Here is a 22,788-nt window from a genome sequence, read left to right on the forward strand (position 1 = left end):
AGTACACCTTGTACCTTTGCTAATTTTGCTGTTCTTTTATAATGGAGGAACACTGTTTCATCAACTGAGGGCGATAGTAGGTTATATTGAGATGGAAGTTTTCTTGTTTTTGTTTGACCTGATGCCATGAGAGTTCATTGGATCTGGTCAATGTTGAAGACTACATGCTAACTCTCTCCTACCTGTTTGTCACTGTTCCACCAACTCTGTAGAGGTCTGTACAGCTAGGAGGACAAAACCAATCCAGAGATTATAATGGAGGAGGCTGGTAGATTGCCTGCAACACATAATGCTGTGCATACAATTAGGTAAGGTCTAATGGATAACTCTCCCTATTTAGATGTCAGTACCCAGACGTTTGTGAGGAATACTTTACAAGGTCAACTGGACTAAGAAGTCAATGCCAATAAGTCAGTAGGTTGGATAATGGTTAGGGGATTGTATTACGGTGCCAGTGATCTCCAATAGGAGTTCAATTCCTGTCGCTGCCTGTAAGGAGCATGTACATTCGCCCTGCAACCTCATAGGCTTCCTCTGGGTGTTCTGGTTTCCTCCCACATTCCAAACATGTACTGTTAGGATGAGTTGTAGGTACGCTATACTGACACTGGAAGCACAAGGTTTACTTGCAGAGTCCTCACTGATATGACCTGACTCAAACAAAACATTTCACTGTATACTTCGATGCTTCAATGTACATGTGGTAAATGAACTAATCTTAAAAATAAACTTAATCTAATTTTACTCCATTCAGCTCTAATATTTCTCCTACTGAACATAATAACAGCAGTGTTACAAGTGAGTAGCATCCAAAGAACATTTCAGAGGGCATTTGAGTGGCAACCATATGCACTGGACCTGCAATCACATGCAGGCCAGACCAGGTAGGGATGACAGACTTCCTCCAATGAAAGACATATGTGAACCAACTGGTGTTAATTTAGTATCTGCTAAATGATGAAAGCATATTCAGTCATCAAAAGAACTCATAAAAATGAGAACACTTCATAGGCTTGTTTTACTTTTATAGCAGCTCTTTATCCCATTCTATAACTTTCAACAGGCTTTGCTATGAATTATGGATCTCTCTGTTCTAACCTCTTCCCCACTGCTCACCTTTTCTCCAAGATTCAGACTTCCCTTTTCATTGATCTGTATTTGCATTTGCACTCTTGCTCGTCTCCTTACCAATGTTTCTTCAGAATCTACTTCCCAAAGCTATGAGCTCTAGTATTAGAAAGAATAGCAAGCACATGGGAACCAAACTTCCCAGTTTGCCCATATCTCATCCCTTCCCTCCTCAGGCCATATAATTTACCTGCTTGGAACTATCTTGCTATCCCTTCATTGTTGGGTCTAAATCCTGGAACTCCTCACCAAAATATTCTGTGGCATACCTTGGCATATATACTGTGTCAGATCAAGGTGGTGGCTCACAACCACCTTCTGAATGCAAATTAAGAATGGTCAATAAATGCTAGGCACATCACATAAAATAAATTATAATATGATATATTCCTCTATACAAAATCCATCCATTTTATTCACTGATTTTGATTAGTTTTCTAATAGTCTTAAATATTATGTTAATATTATTTTTTATGTCTGGTAACTTTCAGGTAATGTTGAGGCAAAATAATTACTCCATATCCCTAATTGCACTGTCATTTCTGTGAGTTTATCACAGGCATCCTTATTGTCTCTATTCCTATCCTCATCATTTTTTGATAACATATTTGTAAAATACATTCTTTGAAAAATTATTAACTCCCCTTTGGTTCTCTCATGGATTATTAAGTGTTTTCAAACTTTCTTTGTATAATCCTTTTAAATGTTCACTTTCAGTTTTACTCTTCCATTATCATTCACCCACACCATTTCATCACTTGCATGTTCATGATTTTGTGGAATATATTTTCTCCGAACTGTACTACCTTTGTAAGTCTGTCCATTAATTACTTAAACCCTTTTTATATCAATTATTTCATAGTTTAGTTTCCCCCCCCCCCACCAGTTTCATTCTCATCTCAAAAGTGGCAGTTTTTTTCAAATCACTGGTCTTTGACAATAGCTGTATTAGATTTTATTATGTTGCAAACACAATTGTCTGGAAGATCTGCAATGCTTACATTTTCTGTTCTAATTCAATTTTTTATTAGATTATTTAATAATTCTTTTGAATGTTAATAATCACTAAGTATGATTATAAATGATTAAAACATGCTTCTAGTTACTTTGTAGAGTATTGCTACAGAATGAAAAAAAATCTTCCAAAGAAGTTGAGAGACTTTGGTTCAATCTTAGTAACACTGTCAATTAATGGAATAAAAACACAATTAGGGAGATGTTATTAGTCAGTTCCCATTTCACATTTTTGACAAATAGAATAAATGATCAAAAATAACCAAAATACATGATTAATTTATCAAAAGAATTCCATTTATAAATTTAATCTGATATGGACTTCCAAATAGTTCTCTGCTTTTGCACTAATAATGATTAGTGTCAGTGCATTCTGTGAAAGGTATGTTAAACCTTAATAATTTCTTAAAAATAAAAATATCAAATGCAACTATCATAACTCAATTACTTCCATGAATTGCAAAAACAATCAGCTAGCATTTTAAGTTGAATGAAAGCCATATTCCAAACTGTTCAGACTATAAGCATATAAAAGAGACCATTTTAACTCACTCGTTCCAATGTGATTTCTTCAAATTCATATTCTATTTCTGTTCCATTGACCTGAATACAAAAAAAAACTAAGTCAGAAATTAACATTAATTGATAACAGACAATTTGTACAAGAACTGACCTACATTCAAATCATCTTGAGCTTTAAGAAATTGAGGTCAAACAATATCTGAATGGTACTTACATTTTATAATATACCTATCCCAAATTCTTAGAAACAACTACTCACATACCTGTCTCAAGCTAGGAAAAGCTCTTCAAATTACTACTGATAAATAGTCCTAGAAACAGTCTGCTGCCCACAGTTGCCACATGTATTCCATACACACTTGCACTTACTACATGGATACAGAAGGCTGGATGAGCTAATATCTCCACAGTGACAGATACCCAGTGAGACAACATGGTAAGAAGGTCTCAAGAGTTGCAACCTGAGAACTTGCCTCAGGAATGCTGTGACAGCCCTTAACAGCTCTAGTTTCAGCAAAACACTAACCAAGTGCATCAAGAGAAGCTGAAGAAACAAGTATTAATGTGACTCAAAAATTAATCAATCGAGTAGATTAAAAGTCATAGATATAAAAAATATAGATTTTGGAGATGCCGATCATGCGGACAATGGTGGTTATAGGCACAACCACCAATGTTATGTCATAAACAGGTTCCCAGAAAATCAGCTTCAAAGGACTGAACCTATCATTAACGTTAAACTTTGGAGAGATTTTCCCTTGTCATTCATTGTGTTCTTTAATACCACACTAAATCAAATACTGCCTGAATGCCATTCTCACCTCATCTTTGCATGTAAAGAAAAAAACTGATAGAAAAATTAAAATACCTTTTTATATTAGATTGATAATTATTTTGTGTACTTTATATGGAGCTAAATGGACAATGAAACAGGCAACAGAAAGATGAGGCTGCAAAAGCCCAATCTGAAGAGGGAGGATGATGCCCAGCATGTAAGTGTTAAAGACTTAGTTGAAGATATATGGCCAACTGTATGATCCAACTCAGCATTCACCTCAGATATCACACATCTAGCAAGCAAGTTTATTTGTATAGCACTTTTCAAACACAAGGCAATTCAAAGTGCTTTACATAGAACAAGATATACAAATTAAACATCAAATTTCAGAAAATAAATAAGAAATAAAATTACACAAAAATTGATATGATAAAAAAAAGTTACAGTGCAGGAAATTCTAATTAAAAGCTGCAACTAAAAGAAAAGTTTCAAGCCTCGATTTAAAAGAGCTTTAAGTTAGGGCAGACTTCAAATACTCTGGGAAGTTATTCCAGATATGTGGAGCATAGTAACTAAATGCTGCTTCACATGTTCAGTTTCATCCCTGGGGATGTTAAGAAGACCAACCCCAGATGACCTATGAGCTCAGGAAGGGTTCATTATGCAGAAAGAGATTGGAGATGTATTTTGGCCCTAGACCATTCAGTGCTTAATAAACCTGTATTAATATTTCAAAGTCAATCCTCTGATGGACAGGAAGCCAGTGTAGTGAACTGAGAATGGGAGTGATATGTTCTACTTCCTTGGTCTTAGTGAGGACTCTAGCAGCAGCGTTCTGAATGAGCTGCAGCTGTCTGAGGGATTTTTTACAGGGACCTGTGAAAACTCCATTACAGTAATCAAGCCTACTAAAATAAATGCATGGATGGGTTTTTTCTATATCTTGCTGAGATATAAACCCTTTAACTATTGCTATATTTTAAGATGGTGGTAGGCTGACTTTGTAATTGGCTTAATGTGACAGTTAAAATTTAAGTCAGAGTCCATCACAACACCAAGGTTTCTGGCTTAGTTTGTGGCCTGTAATGCCAGGGATTCTAAGTGAGCACTGACTTTTAATCATAGTTGTCAAACTGTTTAAACATAATTACAACCACAACATCTACCCAACATTGCAGTAGACTGCCCAGATGTGTTTGCTCTACCAAAAGCAGAAATCCAATAAATCTGATTTAATGTATTATTCACAAGGAAATCAAGTGTATCTGTTGTCCAATAATTTGCTTACCTACACCCAGCTAACTTTCAACAAGATCACTATTCTCCGGACCTCATCACAGGCTTAGAACAAATATGCACCTAAGCTTAATTGCAGAGATGTTACGAATACAACAGCAAGGTAGTGTTTGATCACATGTACTGTGGCATCAAGGAAGCTTGCTAAAGCAGGTATATCCTGGGAAGTCCTCATAAAGCTAGTGGACATCTAGAAGAAAATATTCTCATTGTATGGAAACATACCTTACAAACAGGGAGATAGAACATAGAATAGTAGAGCACAGTAAAGGCCCTTTGGCCCACAATGTGGTGCCGACCCTTAAACCCTGCCTCCCATATATCTCCCCACCTTAAATTCCTCCATATACCTGTCTAGTAGTCTCTTAAATTTCACTAGTGTATCTGCCTCCACCACAGACCCAGGCAGTGCATTCCATGCACCAACCACTCTCTGAGTAAAAAACCTTCCTCTAATATCCCCCTTGAACTTCCCACCCCTTACCTTAAAGCCATGTCCTCTTGTATTGAGCAGTGGTGCCTTGGGGAAGAGGTGCTGGCTGTCCACTCTATCTATTCTTCTTAATATCTTGTATACCTCGATCATGTCTCCTCTCAGCCTCCTTCTCTCCCAAAGAGTAAAGCCCTAGCTCCCTTAATCTCTGATTATAATGCATACTCTCTAAACCAGGCAGCATCCTGGTAAATCTCCTTTGTACCCTTTCCAATGCTTCCACATCCTTCCTATAGTGAGCCGACCAGAACTGGACACAGTACTCCATGTGTGGTCTAACCAGAGCTTTATAGAGCTGCATCATTACCTCACAACTCTTAAACTTTATCCCTCGACTTATGAAAGCTAACACCCCATAAGCTTTCTTAACTACTCTATCTACATGGGAGGCAACTTTCAGTGATCTGTGGACATGTACCCCCAGATCCCTCTGCTCCTCCACACTACCAAGTATCCTGCCATTTACTTTGTACTCTGCCTTGGAGTTTGCACTTCCAAAGTGTACCACCTCACAATTCTCCAGTTTGAACTCGATCTGCCACTTCTCAGCCCAATTCTGCAACCTATCAATGTCTCTATGCAAACTTTGACAATCCACTACACTATCCACACCACCACCAATCTTTGTGTTGTCTGCAAACTTGCCAACCCACCCTTGTATCTCCACATCCAGGTCGTTAATAAAAATCAAATAAAAGTAGAGGTCCCAGAACAGATCCTTGTGGGACACCACTAGTCACAACCCTCCAATCCGAATGTACTCCCTCCACCACAACCCTCTGCCTTCTGCAGGCAAGCCAATTTTGAATCCACCTGGCCAAACTTCCCTGGATCCCATGCCTTCTGACTTTCTGAATAAGCCTACCGTGTGGAACCTTGTCAAATGCCTTACTAAAATCCATGTAGATCACATCCACTGCACTACCCTCATCTGTATGCCTGGTCACCTCCTTAAAGAACTCTATCAGGCTTGTTAGACACAATCTGCCCTTTACAAAGTCAGGCCGACTGTCCCTGATCTATGATTTTCCAAAAGCCCATAGATCCTATCTCTAAGTATCTTTTCCAACAGCTTTCCCACCACAGATGTAAGGCTCACTGGTCTATAATTACCTGGACTATCTTTACTACCTTTTGTGAACAAGGGGACAACATTCGCCTCCCTCCAATCCTCCAGTACCATTCCCATGGACAACGAGGACATAAAGATCCTAGCCAGAGGCTCAGCAATTTCTTCCTCCGCCTCGTGGAGCAGCCTGGGGAATATCCTGTCAGGCCCCGGGGACTTACCCATTCTAATGTATTTCAACAACTCCAACACCTCCTCTCCCATAATATCAACATGCTCCATAACTTCAACCCCACTCATATTGTCCTCACCATCATCAAGTTCCCTCTCATTGGTGAATATCGAAGAGAAGTATTCATTGAGGACCTCGCTCACTTCCACAGCCTCCAGGCACATCTTCCCACCTTTATCTCTAATCGGTCCTATCTTTTGTTCTTCACATAATTGAAGAATTTCCTTCACCCTACTTGCCAAAGCCTTCTCATACTCCCTTCTTGCTCTTCTCAGCCCCTTCTTAAGCTCCTTTCTTGCTACTCTATATTCCTCAATAGCCCCATCTGAACCTTGCTTCCTAAACCACATGTATGCTGCCTTCTTCCACCTGACTAGATTTTCCACCTCACTTGTCACTCATGGTTCCTTCACCCTACCATTCTTTATCTTCCTTACTGGGACAAATTTATCCCTAACATTCTGCAAGAGGTCCCTAAACATTGACCACATGTCCATGGTACATTTCCCTGCAAAAACATAATCCCAATTCACATCCTCACGTTCTAGCCTTACAGCCTCATAATCTGCCCTTCCCCAATTAAAAAAAATTCCTGTCCTCTCTGATTCTATCCTTTTCCATGATAATGCTAAAGGTCAGGGAGCGGTGATCACTGTCCCACAGATGCTCACCCACTGACAGATCTGTGACCTGACCTGGTTCATTACCTAATACTAGATCTTATATGGCATTCCTCCTAGTCGGCCTGTCAACATACTGTGACAGGAATTCGTCCTGGACACACTCAACTAACTCTGCCCTATCTAAACCATTGGAACTAATCAGGTGTCAATCAATATTAGAGAGGTGGTGGTGTTGTCAAGCCTAAGGATATCAGAACAGGAGTCATAGGGTCATATAAGGCACTTTGGCTCATCCTGCCCATCCTGAAATGCTTAAATAGAAGTTCAGCAAGGCTGTGATACAGGCCCAACCACCTTGAATTGCTTCATCAGTGAATTTCCTTCTTTCATTAAGTCAGAAGAGGGGATGTTCACTGATAATTGTACAATATTAAATTTCATTTACATTTCTTTGGTAAACAAAGCTGTCCACTCTTATATTCAGCAAGGCCGGGACAACATTCAAGTATGAGCCGATAAATGGCAATTACATATGCCTTCAAAATCACTTCATCTTTACCATGATGTTCAATCTCCATAAAAACCTCCTCATATCTCCACTGGAATGTGATCCCACTAACAACCAACAGTCCACTGTTTACTGAACCATTGCAGATATCATTACATCAAAAGATCTCCCTCCACGACCTCCAACCTGATAGTGCCCTAATCCCACACAGCCCACTTCCTAAGATTTACAAACATAACTGTGCTGAGATACCATTGTTTCTGCCTGCACTTTCCCCAGCAAACCTAACTCTACATACAACACACACAAAATGCTGGTGGAACACAGCAGGCCAGGCAGCATCTATAAGGAGAAGCACTGTCGACATTTCGGGCCAAGACCCTTCATCCAGACTAACTGAAAGGAAAGATAGTAAGAGATTTGAAAGAAGTGGGGGGACTTCTCTAACATTGACTTCTTTAACATCCGTTAATACCCCTCCTCCCTTTCTTGCCCCATCCCTGACAGATTTAGTTGTTTGCCTGTTCTCCATCTCCCTCTGATGCTTCCCCCCACCCCTTCTTTCTCCCGAGGCCTCCCATCCCATGATCCTTTCCCTTCTCCAGCTCTGTATCACTTTCGCCAATCACCTTTCCAGCTCTTAGCTTCATCCCATCCCCTCCGGTCTTCTCCTATCATTTTGCATTTCCCCCTCCCCCCACTACTTTCAAATCTCTTACTATCTTTCCTTTCAGTTAGTCCTGATGAAGGGTCTCGGCCCGAAACGTCGACAGTGCTTCTCCTTATAGATGCTGCCTGGCCTGCTGTGTTCCACCAGCATTTTGTGTGTGTTGTTTGAATTTCCAGCATCTGTAGATTTCCTCGTGTTAACTCTTCATACCTTGGTTCGACTCTCCCTCCGCTTGTTCAGTCCCTTGCAACATACATCCAGAAGACATCCCACACCTTCTAATATTTTGACAACTTCCAATTCCCCACCTTGTCCAGTCCCTGTTAAACAAATCTACAGATACCCACAAATTATCTCACCTACCCCTCCTCCCACCCTGTCTCCTACAAGGACATTATCCCCTTCTCTCAGTTTCTCCATCTTCGCTGCACCTGTTTTCATTTTAAGGCTTTATATTCTAGCACTTTTGAAATATCCTCCTTCATTTCCTGAACCTCTGCTCTCCTCTAACCCCCACCCCACCCTGTGCCCTGACAGAAAAAGTTCAGCATTTTCTCTTTCACTACTTACCAGTTCCAACATGATCACTCCACCAGCTAAGTCTTCCCCTCAACCCCCCCACCTTTCTACTTCCCACCAGGACCACTCTCTTAGTACCTCTCAGAAACAGTAGTATAAATACTGCAATTACAAAAGCAGGCCAGAAGTTAGGTATCCTGATGATGAGTGTCTCATCTCCTAACCATCTTAGCACCAAGTTCAGGGCACATGGATTCTCTGCATTTGCATGGATGAATATAACTTCAACAACATCATCAAATGCAAAGCAGTCCTCTGGTTTAGCACCAAATCCACCATCCTTGCCATTCAATGCCTCCATTGCCTTTCACCATTGCTACACAGGTAGAACCAAAAATGCACTGCAATTACTCTCAAGCTGCTTCTGACTACATCTCCCAAACCTGTGAACTTTGCTGAGAAGAATGGGAAGGACAACAGGTGAATGGAAATCACTGGTACTCACTATACAGTAGTATTGTTAAACTAACTTCCAGAAGTTCACCACCAACCCTCAAGTACAGTAAACAAATAAATGAAATAAATGGCAAAACTGTGGCTGTGTTGCTGTATTAATACCACCACCACACTTTTTTTTCCTATCTGGGTATGACCTACTTAGAGATTCTCTCAGCAGTATTTCATGTTATTCACATAAACAGAAAAATAAACCTAAGGCTATTATCATTAATTCAATGTAGAAGATAGAGTGCTCATTGCAAAATTCAATTTAAGTGAAAAATATGAGCTTGTAGCGATGTACTATATACAGAGCTAGAGACAACAAGTCGTTTCGAGACTATTTTATTCAAACCGCGGCGCTGGTATTTAATCCCTAGTGCCCACCCTCTCCGAGCAGAAATGACATCAGAGGTGCATTACCAAAGTCTCCCCCCGCGCGCTGGCTATTTGTGAGCCGGTTCGCCTGCGCAGAAAGTGGGTTGCCACAAGCTGATTATTTGAAGGAATATTAAGTAGCAGTTATGACAAGGTTATTACAAATAACTTACATATTGAATTATCTAAGTTTCTAAACATAAATTCTATGATAATAAATGTAACACATAAATAACAACAATAATACCTTGAAAGCATAATTTTCATTAAACAGGCATATTCTTAGAGTCTCATTTTCCCATTAGCTACCTAATGGACCTAATATTGATAATTAAATGTAGTAGGATTACAATTCTTTGTCTGATCCCTTGGTTATGAAATTATTAGATCTTTCTATTGCATGCTGTTTTTTTGTCATTCAGCATGCATGGAGTTCTGTGTTGCAGTTTCGCAGGACTGACATCTCTTTGTTAACTACAGCAGATGTTTGCATGCCTTCTGCACTTCTCAATGAAAATGAATTAATCCTCTGGCTAGATAGAAAAGGTAGAGTGAAGGATATGCCAGGCCATAATGTTAGAGATTGTGGTGGTGTATATTTCTCCTCCCGGCCCCCCTCCTCATTCATACCAGGAACTCATACTTGCTATGTGGCAGGCAGACCAACCATAGGTTCATTATGCTCCGTGCAACAATTGTTGTTTACCACTGAATTCACACACTAGATCTAGATAAAGCGATTGGGCTTTTCACCTGGTCTCACCAATAATCTACCAGCTTGTACTCCTTCCCCTTCTCTCATCTTCTTATTCTGGGTTCTTACCCCTTCCTTTTGAGTCCTGTTTATTCCTTTCCATAAATGCTGCCTGCCCTGCTAAGTTTCTCCAGCATTTTCTGTGCATTGCTTTAGACTTCCTACTTCTGTAAAATCTTGTGCTAATGACTGGGCTTCTAGCTTCTCCTCAGTAGCTACCCTTCAATTCATTTTGCAAAATTACTCTTAACTCTGTACTTCTGCCTTTTGTCATGAATTTCCAAGATAGGCTCTAAAGGAGGTTTCAGCTGCTGTGGATAGTGACAGACAGAATGCTTATGCATGTCCATCCACTTCATTGTGCTTGCCCACTCTTCATGTGACTTCTTTAGATAATTTATCATGGTATTATCAGAAGGTTAAATTAATAAAAAATATGAAATCTATATGTGAACAAATGCAGGATCTCAATATTAACATCAAAATAATACCTGATTAATTGGAGCTTTAAGTTTCAAAGTGGAGTCAAACCTTTTCAGTTGGTCATGGGATTTATAAATATAAGATGATAAAATGGATTAAACCAGGGCCAATAGTGTAAGGCTGAAATATTGCAAATAACCAAAAGGAAATACGCTTGGGGAGCCTTGAATTGGGAGTGGGTTTGGAGAGAGTTAAAGTAGGTCGAGAGACTGGAGAAATAATTACCCTGCCTCCCTATAAACATCCCCCTCACAGGGAGGAACATAATAGTGAAATGTTTTCTTTTAACACTGTTTTTTAACAATTCAAAATAGTATGATTGTATCTATAATTAGTCTTATTGTTAGTTTGTTATTATTATTAGGTTGCAAAGGTGAGCCATTTGATTAAAGAGGGTTACATGAATACAATGCTTGAAAGTCAGTGTATAAGAGGATCCTGCAATGTTATATTGAAAGTCACCCCAGATGCATTGGTTGCATAATCTGTGTAAATGATAAACATAGCAACGGCTGAATTTCTATAATACAATGTCATTCGTAATTCTATAATACAATGTATTTGTTTTTGTTTTCATGCTCCTTTAATCAGCATTCAGAGAAAATCTTTCCTCAGTCAACATTTCACACTATTGTTTATTATGTGTCATATTAAATTTACCCATGACCACTGTTTTGTTTTACTTGCTCATTCTCAGAATGTAAGCATCACTGGCCAGATCACATTTACTATTCACCTTTATTACCTGATGCTGAGATACATCCTAGGATATGCTGGGCCACATCATTAGTGAGGTAACCTGAGGTCATTGGATGCTGCAGGTCTTTCAACACCAGGCACCCTTGCCCAGGCAACCCAGCCAGGGTTGTTGTGGCCCCAACTTGTGTCCCAGCAACTTTGTTCCATGGGTTACACCTCTTGATTGATAGCCATCTGGAGGAATGCTTACCTCTGTGATGGTCCAGATGGCTCGTCTGTTTGCAGCTGCCATAATGCTAGGTACCGGCTAGGTTCTGCAGAGCGAGCAGCCAGCAAAATCTCTACACCACACCTCTCTGGCTCACAATGTGCCCTGCACCCCTGTCTCTGGCACTCTTCTACCAGCTCCTGGTACTTGGCCTTCTAACGCTCAAACTCCTCCTCAATACGACCTTCACAAGGCACTGTCAGTCTACCATGACCACCTGCTTTGAGGTTTCTGACAAGTGACCATGTCAGGCCTCAGTGACGATGACATGATGAAGTCAGGGAACTTTAATTGCTTGACAAGTTCAGCTTTCATTTACCAGTCAGATGCCATACTTCTAGTTATGTAAAAGAACAGGTCTTTATACTGACCATTTCATATACCATTTAAGAGTCAGTCTGCCATTGGTTAAATGCAAAAAAAGCTAAGGGGATAAGCACACACATTTATCATTTATTCAATGTTCATTTTATGAATAATTTAGAATTTAATAATTCCTGGGGTAGAGTATATTTATTAACCTCCTGTCAGCAGCTTTACTTCGTGCCAAACCTTTTCATTTTGGATGTATTTTCCAGGAAGGAGATAGAGAGCGTATTAATATGGTGTCATGTTTCCCTAAATAACAAACTTTCCCTAAATATAAGCAAAACAAAAGAGCTGGTAATTGACCTCACGGAGCGGGGTGGGGTCGGGGGGGAGTACATGCTTCTCTCTTCATCAATGGTACTGCAGTTTATAGCTACAAGTTCTTAGGAATGATAATCACCAAATAGCCTGTTCTGTTCCAACCAACAACCTGTCCTGTTCCAACAATGTACATATCTTGGCCAAGAAAGCGCATCAGCATCTCTATTTCCTCAGGCTAAAGACATCTGAAATGTCCTTATTAACCAATTTTTATCAATGTACCATAAATAGCATCCTTTCTGAAACAACCTGGCTTAGTATAGAATGGCTCTGCAAAACATTACAGAAAGTCGTGTATGCAGCTCACCACATCATGGAAACCAGCCTTGCTTCCACGGATTCTATCAATACTTCCTGTACCTCAGAAAAGCTGCCAGCATAATCACAGACCTCACCTACCTTGTTCATTCTCTCTTTTCCCTGAGAGCACAGACCACCAGGCTTAAGGTTAGCTTTTACAATGTTAGAAGACTAATGGACGCAGTTAAGATGGCACCAATTGGTTACCTCTTCCAGCTCATCTGTAGAAACAGCTTAAATTCATTTCATTTAATGTCTCCTTTTTTCATTTTCAAGGTTGTTTGGGTTCTATTGAAATCCTGATCCATAAGTAGCACTCATTTTTTACAGCCGATGAGCTCCCATTCCTGGAGCTTGTCACCTGACCATTTTCCGGCATTTTCTAGGCACAGCTTGGAAGATGGTGCCCCTAGGTTGTGGCCCTGTAAATGAGCGATTCCAAGTTCCCTGACTTCATGATGTCATCATCACTGAGGCCTGACAAGGTCATTTTGTCAGAAACCTCAAAGCAGGTGGTCATGGTAGACTGACAGTTCCATGGGAAGAGCTTATTAAGGAGGAGTTGATGCTTGCTGCCGCTTCAGCGGGCAAGGGGAGACAGGGGACTATCAGGTTCTAACATTTTTCTGTTGTTCATTCTTTTGAGGTTTTTCTGTTTTTTGTTGATGTCTATGAAGACAAGTATTTCTGGTTGTATACTGTATACATTCTCTGACAATAAACAGAAACATCTGAATGGTTCATTAGTGTCAGATGGATTCATGACCTCAAAATTTACCTTGTATGACCTGACATCTTATTGTCCATCTGCACTGCATTTTTCTGTAACTGTTGCAGTTTATCATGCATTCTGTTTTTATTTTACTGGGTACTATCTCAATGCATTGTGGAATGATTTGATCTGTGCAAACAGAATGCAAAACAAGCTTTTCATTGTCTCTTGGGACATAAAACAATAATAAACAAATTCTATTTCCAGTATGTTTGAGTTGAATATTACTTAACACAATCAGAAAAATACAATTTCCCTATGTTAGCTTATATTAATATTTACCTCTGGGAATAAATAGCATTTGTGACATTTTTTATTTCTTGGTGCAATACTTATATGGTTAAGAAAGAAAAATTCACAATCGAGGGATGTTTCTAGCTGGTGCCTTTAAGCAAATAAAGGCGCATTTTTAGATCTGATGCCTGTCAAGGCAGGCAATAAATGTGTGTTTAATATGTCTGCTCTAATGATTGACTAAAAGGTAAATGTCACATCTGTGACAGATATTACTGACATTTCAGTTCTAGCAATTCACAATCTTCTCCTCATAAATGGCTTGCAAATATTTTTGGGAAGTCTTAGGAAATTTTGCAGAATGAGTGATTTTGAAAACATCCAGCACCAGCTGAACTGGGTAGGATGCAGGTATGAAGACTGAAAGGAAATGATGTAAATGTATTTTCCTAAAATTTACAGAATTCTTTAAGCTTCAAAATGACAATGTAATGGCGATCTTATCTGCATGAAATCATATGACAATACCCCAAATGGTTTGGCAGAATCAGAGAGAGGGAAATTACCCTCAACATCTTAAATATTCTGCAAAGAGACATAATAGTCTATAAATCATTTCTGATAGGGGTCTTTTCTGATTAGTGATACTCCGCATGAGTCAGTGTTGGGTCCAGTACTTTTGACATAATATGTTAATGATCTGGATGATAGAATTGATAATTTTGTGGCCAAGTTTGCATTGATACAGATACAGGTGGAGGGGCAGGTGGTGCTGAGGAAGCAGTGAGTCTGTAAAAGGATTTGGACAGATTGGGAGAATGGGCAAAGAAATGGCAGATGGAACACAGTGTAGGGAGGTGGATGATCATGTACTTTGGTAAAAGAAATAAAGGTGTAGACTTTTTTTCTAAACAAGGAGCAAATTCATAAATCAGTGGTGCAAAGGTACTTGTGAGTCCTAATGCAGGATTTCCTAAAGGTTACCTTGCAGGCTGAGCCAGTGATAAGGAAGGTAAATGCAGTTTTAGCGTTTATTTCTAGAGGACCTGAATATCAAAGCACAGATGTCACGCTGTGGCTTTATAAGTCATCGGTCAGATCACAATTAAGAGTATTGTGTTCAATTTTGAGCCCCTTATTTTTAAAAAAAGATGTGTTGACATTGAGAGGCCTACAAGAGTTTCATGAGAATGATCCTGGAATGGAAGGGGTAACACATGAGAAGCATCTGTTAGCTCTGGCCCTGTATTTGTTGGAGTTTAAAAGAATGAAGGGAGAATCACATTGAAAATTGTCAAACATTGAAAGGCCCTGATACAGTGGATGTGGAGAGGATTTTTCCAAATAGTGGAAGAGTCTAGGATCAGAGGGCACCGCCTTAAAATACATGTCTCTTTAGAACAGTGATGAGGAGGAATTGCTATAGCCAGAGGGTGGTGAATGTGTGGAATACGTTGTCACAGATGGCTGTGGAAGCCAAATTATTGTGTCTATTTAAAGCAGAGGTTGATTGTTTCTTGTTTAGTAAGGACATCAAAAAATTATAGGGAAAAGGCAAGAGAATGTGGTTGAAAGAGCCATGATTAAATGGCAGAGCCCACTCAATGGGCAGATTGGCCTAATTTTACACATATGTGTTCTGGTCATTAATGTTTCAACATTATTGTGGATCTGGTCAGCTGATAACATAGTTTTGGTACAACATTTCCATTGCTATTTTGCAAATTTTTGCTGTTTGTATCATGTGATGCAATTGTTGCAGACTTCCTTTACCACCAAGAAGCAAAATATACAATGTATAAACACTCTTACAACTACAGGAAAGGATTGCTACTGAATAAATGAATGATAAATGAAGGACTTGGTGGGGCATTGAGGACAGGTGGAAGAATGCTTCCAAGAGGCTTGAGTGATCTGGATTGACAGAGCCTTAATAGGACAATGCTCACATAAAGCAAGTTCTATGTGCAAGCCAGTTTTCCTGGCAGGAGCTTGCCAAAGACATGTATGTATGGAAATAAGTGCAATTTATGAATGATTAGACACCAAAGAAGCCTGAAAAGTAGCCAAATGCCCACGAATGTTCTCCCTGCTCCTGTCGACCGAAGGAAGGATAGATGCGGCCTCTCTGCTCGAGTATGGAGTAGGGATGATCTCTCCAATGAAGCAAGGATTTGCAAACTCATATCGTAGAGAGTAGCAGTAGCAGCTGAGAAAGATCCATATAGTTAGGAAGCTGAAAAGAAACTGCCAATGACCAAGACTCTAATCTTCATGGAAAAGCAGTCAAAGTACACAATGTTGAATAATTTCACAGGAAGTCATGGAGATCAGTGAGGGCAACAAATACAGTTTGTGTGTTGCCCTTAAATAGCAGAAGGAAAAGCAGGCTTAAGAATTGTTAGTTGTTAAACCTGAAACGTTTAAAATATCACTGCAGATTAATTTTGCACATTGCTCTCTTGATGAGGTTTGTGAGAAGTTTACATCCCTTAATGTTTCCTGTTGGGCCGCTAGCTCTCCATCAGACTAATTCAGGATACCCCAGACAATTCTCCCAAACACTCCCTAACTCTATCTCTACATCCCTACCATAAATTTAATTCTCTAACCACTAACCCATCTAACACAACTCATCAAGTCCCTAGCTAAGAATGAGACCCTGTTCCTCTTAACACTTCCAATCAGTCACTTAGAAGCCTCCAGTTGCACAAACATCTCAATAGCCCTCGGTGTCAATGAGCTTAGAGAATAAGCAGTTGATTAAAGATTGGCAAGGCATTAGCAACATAAATATGTCTTTGCCTTTTGTGTCTGACAGTCTAGCCATATTCCAAAAGAGTAAAAATATTACACTCTTGACTAATAAATCGAAATAAATAACTGAATACACTCACGCTACATGAAAAAGCAGGTAAAATTAGTAATGAGAGAAGATTCCTGTCCAATTACATATTAGCTTGGTTCCAAAATAATGTTATTTTTTAACATCATTGCTAGATTAAAACAATGACTGGATTTAAAAAACCCAGCTCCAGTTCATTGTCCAGACACTTGGTCCCAACTGCAGCCCACAGTACAAACCCCTGGCCCTGAATGCAGCCTAGAGTCTGAACTACCCACTCTGCTCCACTTTGACCCGCTAGACCCACTTTGGGTCTACAGACCCAAAGCACCACTCCATAGTCTGGGCACTAGGCCCTATCGCCATTCCACAGTCTCGTTCCATTCTGATGTCTAGACACACCAGCTCTGCCCAGCTGTCTGGTTCACTGGCCCCTGCCAGAGTCGGAACCCTTGGCCTTGGCCCATGGTAGGGACCCCCTTGTCCTAGCCTACAATTAGGAACCTCTGCTCTGCCCCAAAGTCGGGACACCAGACCCCTGGCTCTGGCCACATATCCTGCTTGCACTCTGGAGCCTGCCTCACATTTGGAACACGAGTAAGCTGAGCTGTCAGAATTTTCAAACATGCTGGATTATCAAAGTTTTATCAATAAACAACAGCCCTAAGCAATACTATATTTAGAAAAGTAAACTATTGGTAAAATACTATATATATTAGCGCTAATTTCGAGTGCATACTCCATCATTTTATCACAAACAGTTGATATAAAACTAATATTTGAAGAGCTGTACTTACATAGGGGACGGAATCCAGTGCTTCTGTATTGACAATAATAGGAATGGGGCTTGCCTGCATGTAAACAAAAATAAAGTCAAACCCATTTGCCAGTTATGTGTTAGTATCTAGCCACACTGATTGTTCTTTCAATGTTCCCACTCTTGAAAATAAAGCAAATTAATATTGTTGCATATAGTATTTATGAAAATGACATTAAAATAACTAGAAAAATATTTTTAAAATAAAACAACAAAAAATTTTAACTCTAGCGGTGTATAATTATTTTATATTGTTTCAGAAATCTATCCATTCATTTAATTATGTGGTCCCTATAATTTAATAGGAACTTTAATTGTATGTTGAATACTCATGTCAAAATACAAATCAAAATCTGTTACATCATCAGGGTGGCAAACTGCTGAGTTCAATTTCAGGTAATGGCTAGAGGGACAGAGCTAGTAACATGGGAAAAGAAATAGTGATGGACACTTACAGTGGCAGCTTTTGTCATCCATATATAGTTGGACTGTAATCTTATAACAATTACACAAATAAAATGTATCCACTCAAGATGTGAAATTGTGGTGCTATTTGTACAGAAAAAGCACAAAGTTATCTTATGGAAATTGTAGATCGGAGTTGGTGAATATAGGCTCTATATTATTGAAAACTGCAAGACGCCATTGAGAAATATTTCCTTTCAGAATAACTCTTTAGGACAGATTTCCATTTTTTTTCTGGGGAGTCTTGTCTGTGTCATTTGGATCCCCAGACAGTAATCTATCAAAATAGACCATGGGGCTTTTACATGATCCACTTGAAGAAGACAAATGCATCAGAACAGCTGGCTTTCTTTTGTTCATATTTGTGTTTCAAATATGTCACATGTAGAACTAACAACTTAGTATGCAAGCATTAAAAATAACAGAGCATATTTCAACATTCATGTGACTTTAAAACAAATCTAATCCCAAGTTTAACTTCGACGTTTCAAATTTAGGGCAAAATATGCCCCAATTTCTCAACCAGAATGAGCAGTCAAAATTAGAAATATTACTGTGTTAATGTGAATTGTGATTTAACAATTAATCCGAAATATTAGACCAGTTTCTAACATGAAGATTTGAAATGTAATTAAAGATTTAAAATGTTATTAAATTATAGTTATCATATTCAAAATTCAGGTTCTGGCACTTTATTAATCAATGAAACAAATAACATCAAAATCTCTGAAGAACAGTGGCTTCAGTTAGCGCCGTGAAATCACCTGGAATTATTAACCCAACAGCAAACACTTCAAGCTACTAAGGAGTTGAATGCAATCAATAAATCAAGAGGACTGGTTTTCTTAAATTTGCTAGATTCAGTTTAAAAAAAAATCAGTAAAAAGAAATCAGTATACAAATGAGTTCACAAATTGATTTAATTTTTGACCCATTTGTTTCAGGCAAGTGGATACCTATTTCTACTAAAAATAAGTCTTGAAGAAAATTATAGCATTGGCTAGCTCTTTTTTTGTTGAAATAATGAAAGTTAAATCATTTGTCTACATTGTGTCTAAATTGAAGAAATTAATTAAATCATATCTTAAAACTTTAATTTATGTAGCATGTTAAGACATCTAAAAGCACTGTTCAGTTAATGTAGGAAATACAGCAATCAATTATCACATCTTAAGCTTCCTTAAAAAGCAAAGTGTTAATGACCAGATTATATTAATGCTGTATATAGAGGATGCAACATTGACCAAAATACAGAATGCACTACTCTGTTAGATTTTGAAACAGTAATTAATCTTTTACATCCACAAGAGGTCTAGCATCACATCTGGAAGATAACATTTCTAACAAAGCAGCAGTCCCTCATAAATGCAGCGAAGATTTTTTGACTTCACGCCTGTAGAATGGCACTTGCACAGCCTGACACAAATAAGAGTCCTATTTTCACAAAGTCACTAAAGCGAGAGAATGTCATAGACATAGTTATATGATAACAATATTTTTAGATTTTAAAAAAAGCATCAAAGCATAATTCTGAAAATAAAAAACAGAAAATGCTCACCAACAGATGAAGGAGCTTTGGTGTAGAAAGATATAGCATTAACATTTCAGAGTTATGAACCTACAGGAGCAGTCAATTAAGAAACATAAGAGTTTGCAGATGCAATCAATTAGATTATTTTTTGTTTAAAATGGCCAATTAATTGCCTTGAACTTTTGGATCAAGTTGGGGAAAACAATCAATCTATAAAAGGTCTCTAAATTTAATCCATTGGATTACCTTATAATTATCTAAAGCTTTCATAATCAAGAAGTGAAACACTTATTCAATTTCTATTTTAAGAGGAAATGAAAGATCTACAGTATATCAGGATTCATAAATATGGTTACTATTCAATATAAATGAACTCTTATACATTGGTTATTTGTTCATCTTGTTGTGTGCAGTTTTTCATAGATTCTATTGTGTTTCTTTGTTACCATGAATCCCCACAAAGAAATGAATCTCAGGGTGGTGAAGTATCTGGTGACCTGCATGTACAGAAGGCAAGGTTAAGAGAGGCAGAGGAGCACTTACAGGGCTGCTTTGGTGGACAGGACAATATTCATGGATTCATCTTCAAATCTGGATGAACACGCCACAGTTGCACAGTGTTCATCAAGACCTGGGTGAATGACTGTGTGCCTTCAAGAACATACTGGACATACCCAGGGGCATATCTACAGAAAATAGTGCCTATGGCAAGCACTGAAATTGCGCCCCTGTCCAAATATCTGACACCCAACTTTTAGATAACTTTACCATAATATCAGCTCAAAAATACAAGTCAAGCTCGTTTATCTTTTAATTAACAAATTATGGCACTACATGAAAATTATTACTGCACCTTCCTTGCTTTCACTGATGCAAATTGGTCTATGATGTGATCAAAGTCAGTTTTTTCAGTTTCTTCTCTTTCTATACCCAGCAGAGCAAGATCAGACACTGCCTTCACCCATGGAGGCTCTCAAATACAAAAGTATTAGTTTTAACTTCCTGAATGATCTCTCACAGCTGGCGATGGAAACTGCAATGGTTAGCATTATCTGAATAGCAATGCGAAGGCTGGGGAAGATGGTCTCATCTCCATACTGAACAATAAATTCAAGAAGCTCTTCAGGTCTTGATACTTTCATGTTGACCCGCCTTGATAGCAACATTCTGCAATACAAAATTTCTTCATATAGCTGGTGTCCATCAACATCAGAGCTGTACAATTCGCCCAAATTTTTGAACTTCTTCTTTAGGTCATTACTGTTGGTGCTGTAACACAGTCCCTCAACATCAAAAAGGAACTCAAACTTGGCATTAGTGTCGTGCAAGCGAGCGAACCTTTCGTCCATTTCTCTGTGAAGATGGTTGAGTGTTCCCTTCATGACTTTTCCCATTTCCTCCTTAGCTGTTAACCTAGTGTCTCTTGAGTTCTCATCAGCCATTCATTTCTTTTCTCTCTGATGTCTTTCAACTTCAATATTTCATTCTTGACAGAGACCGACTCCTTCTTTGAGTGATTCACTTACCAACACTTCTCTTTCATTATAAAAATGATCTCAGAGGGCTTTCAAATCCAGGGCAGCATCATGGAAGTTCATACTAAATCCTGCAGCCTGTTTTGAATACGGTCAATGCAAATGAGTACTTCGTTCCAAAATCCTAGCAAAATCAGAAAATCGTAACTCAACATGTCATTGTACAGCTGCCTTGCGTCACTTCTTGTTTCACTGGTCTCATTTTCATTGTCTATCATGTCCTGGAGAACTTGAAGTATCTCCTCAAGGTACTTGTTGACGGGCTTCACTGCTTCTGTCCTTGCACTCCACCTGGTTTCGGACTCCGACTTAACCACAGGCACAGTGTTTTTGAGTTTTTCCCAGCACTGTGTTGAATGAGAGAAAAACACGTAGAGAGCTTCGATGGTTCCAAAAAATGTGACCATCATTGTATCTTGCTTGGCTGCATGTACACTCACCAAGTTGAGTGAGTGATTGTCATAATTCGCAAACACTGCCAGGTTGTTTTTCTCACTTTTTCTTTTTGAACACCACTTCTGTGTCCAGCCATCACACAGTGTTGTCATAGTACTGTGACCGACAATCTTGTACCTCCATTTCATCCTTCTCTAGCTGTTTCAAGATGTCTTCTGCCAAGCTCTCAGCAACCTTCTGGCTTATCTGGATAAATCCAAGGAAGGACTCTCTAACACGGACGGTTTTCCTCTTAAAATCAACTTACACATACCTCACCACTTCTGACATCTGCTCACGGTGTGCCTGATCAGGAGTTGAATCAAACATGAGACCATGGTGTTACAAATGCTTCTCAGTAAACTCTGGAGAACAGTGGATGCCATCATGTGGATGAATTTGTTCTGGACACCTGGTGAAAGATAAGGCGTGGATCTAGGATGGCTTTCCAAATGAGTGAGGTGATGGCCAGTAGTTTCAGTAAGCCAAGGAAATTTGCCACATTGGAGTCCTTGTCGAGCTGAAGTGACTCCCTGTGTCCTTGCAGTCGCAAAGCCAGGTTCTGAGTCGCAAGGAATTTTATGCAGTGAAGGATTCTCATCAACATATCACACCACTTCTGCTTTTCCTTCTCAATCTGTGACTGAAATACTGTGTCAATAACTCCTCTGTATCCAGCTAAATTTCTTTCCATTTCTTTCCATCGTGTGAGGCATTCCCGATGATTTTTGGCATTTTCATGAACATTAATCCTTTCAGGTGCTCCAATGAGAATTAATGGTCTGACCAGGAATAGAGAAGACAACAGATACAAAATGCAGATTTTTTAGAAGGGGAATGGAGCAGCCATGAGCAAGTCACTTCCTCTCCACGATCATTTCCCAATTTCCTCTTGAACCAAGTTTTGTCATTGAGCGGTTATTTGTTGGTAGGAAAGGCCCCTCACTGTTCTGGAAATACTTCAAACCCAGCTTTATTATTTCTGTTCTCAATGCATCAGGCAGAATTGCTTTTCCTGTATGCTTGTTGAACTTCAGAAGTCCAATGTCATGCTGTTCAATCACTTCTGATATGACAGTTCGAAGCTCTTTGACACCATCCAGTTCACTAGGTTCAGTGTCATCAGGTTCAATCTCATCAGGTAAAATCTCGTCAATAAACTCAACATCACCACCACCACCACTATCGTCTTCTCCTCTTGTCATGTCCACGTTCTCTGTGGCAGCCTCACT

General features: G+C 39.1%; 1 protein-coding gene across 3 annotated transcripts in view; it reads right to left on the reverse strand.

Annotated features, from left to right (window-relative positions):
* dlg2 (discs, large homolog 2 (Drosophila)) overlaps window positions 1–22,788 on the reverse strand; it is a 787,731-nt gene that overhangs the window by 383,252 nt on the left and 381,691 nt on the right. For all 3 annotated transcript variants that reach the window (XM_059964524.1, XM_059964523.1, XM_059964526.1), the window contains 2 exons: window positions 17,571–17,624; window positions 2,695–2,745 (listed from right to left, as the gene is read on the reverse strand). In XM_059964524.1, coding sequence (XP_059820507.1) covers window positions 2,695–2,745; window positions 17,571–17,624 — 105 coding nt within the window. The remainder of the gene's footprint in view (window positions 1–2,694; window positions 2,746–17,570; window positions 17,625–22,788) is intronic.

This window comes from Hypanus sabinus, chromosome 3, assembly GCF_030144855.1.
Source record: "Hypanus sabinus isolate sHypSab1 chromosome 3, sHypSab1.hap1, whole genome shotgun sequence".
NCBI lineage: Eukaryota > Metazoa > Chordata > Chondrichthyes > Myliobatiformes > Dasyatidae > Hypanus > Hypanus sabinus.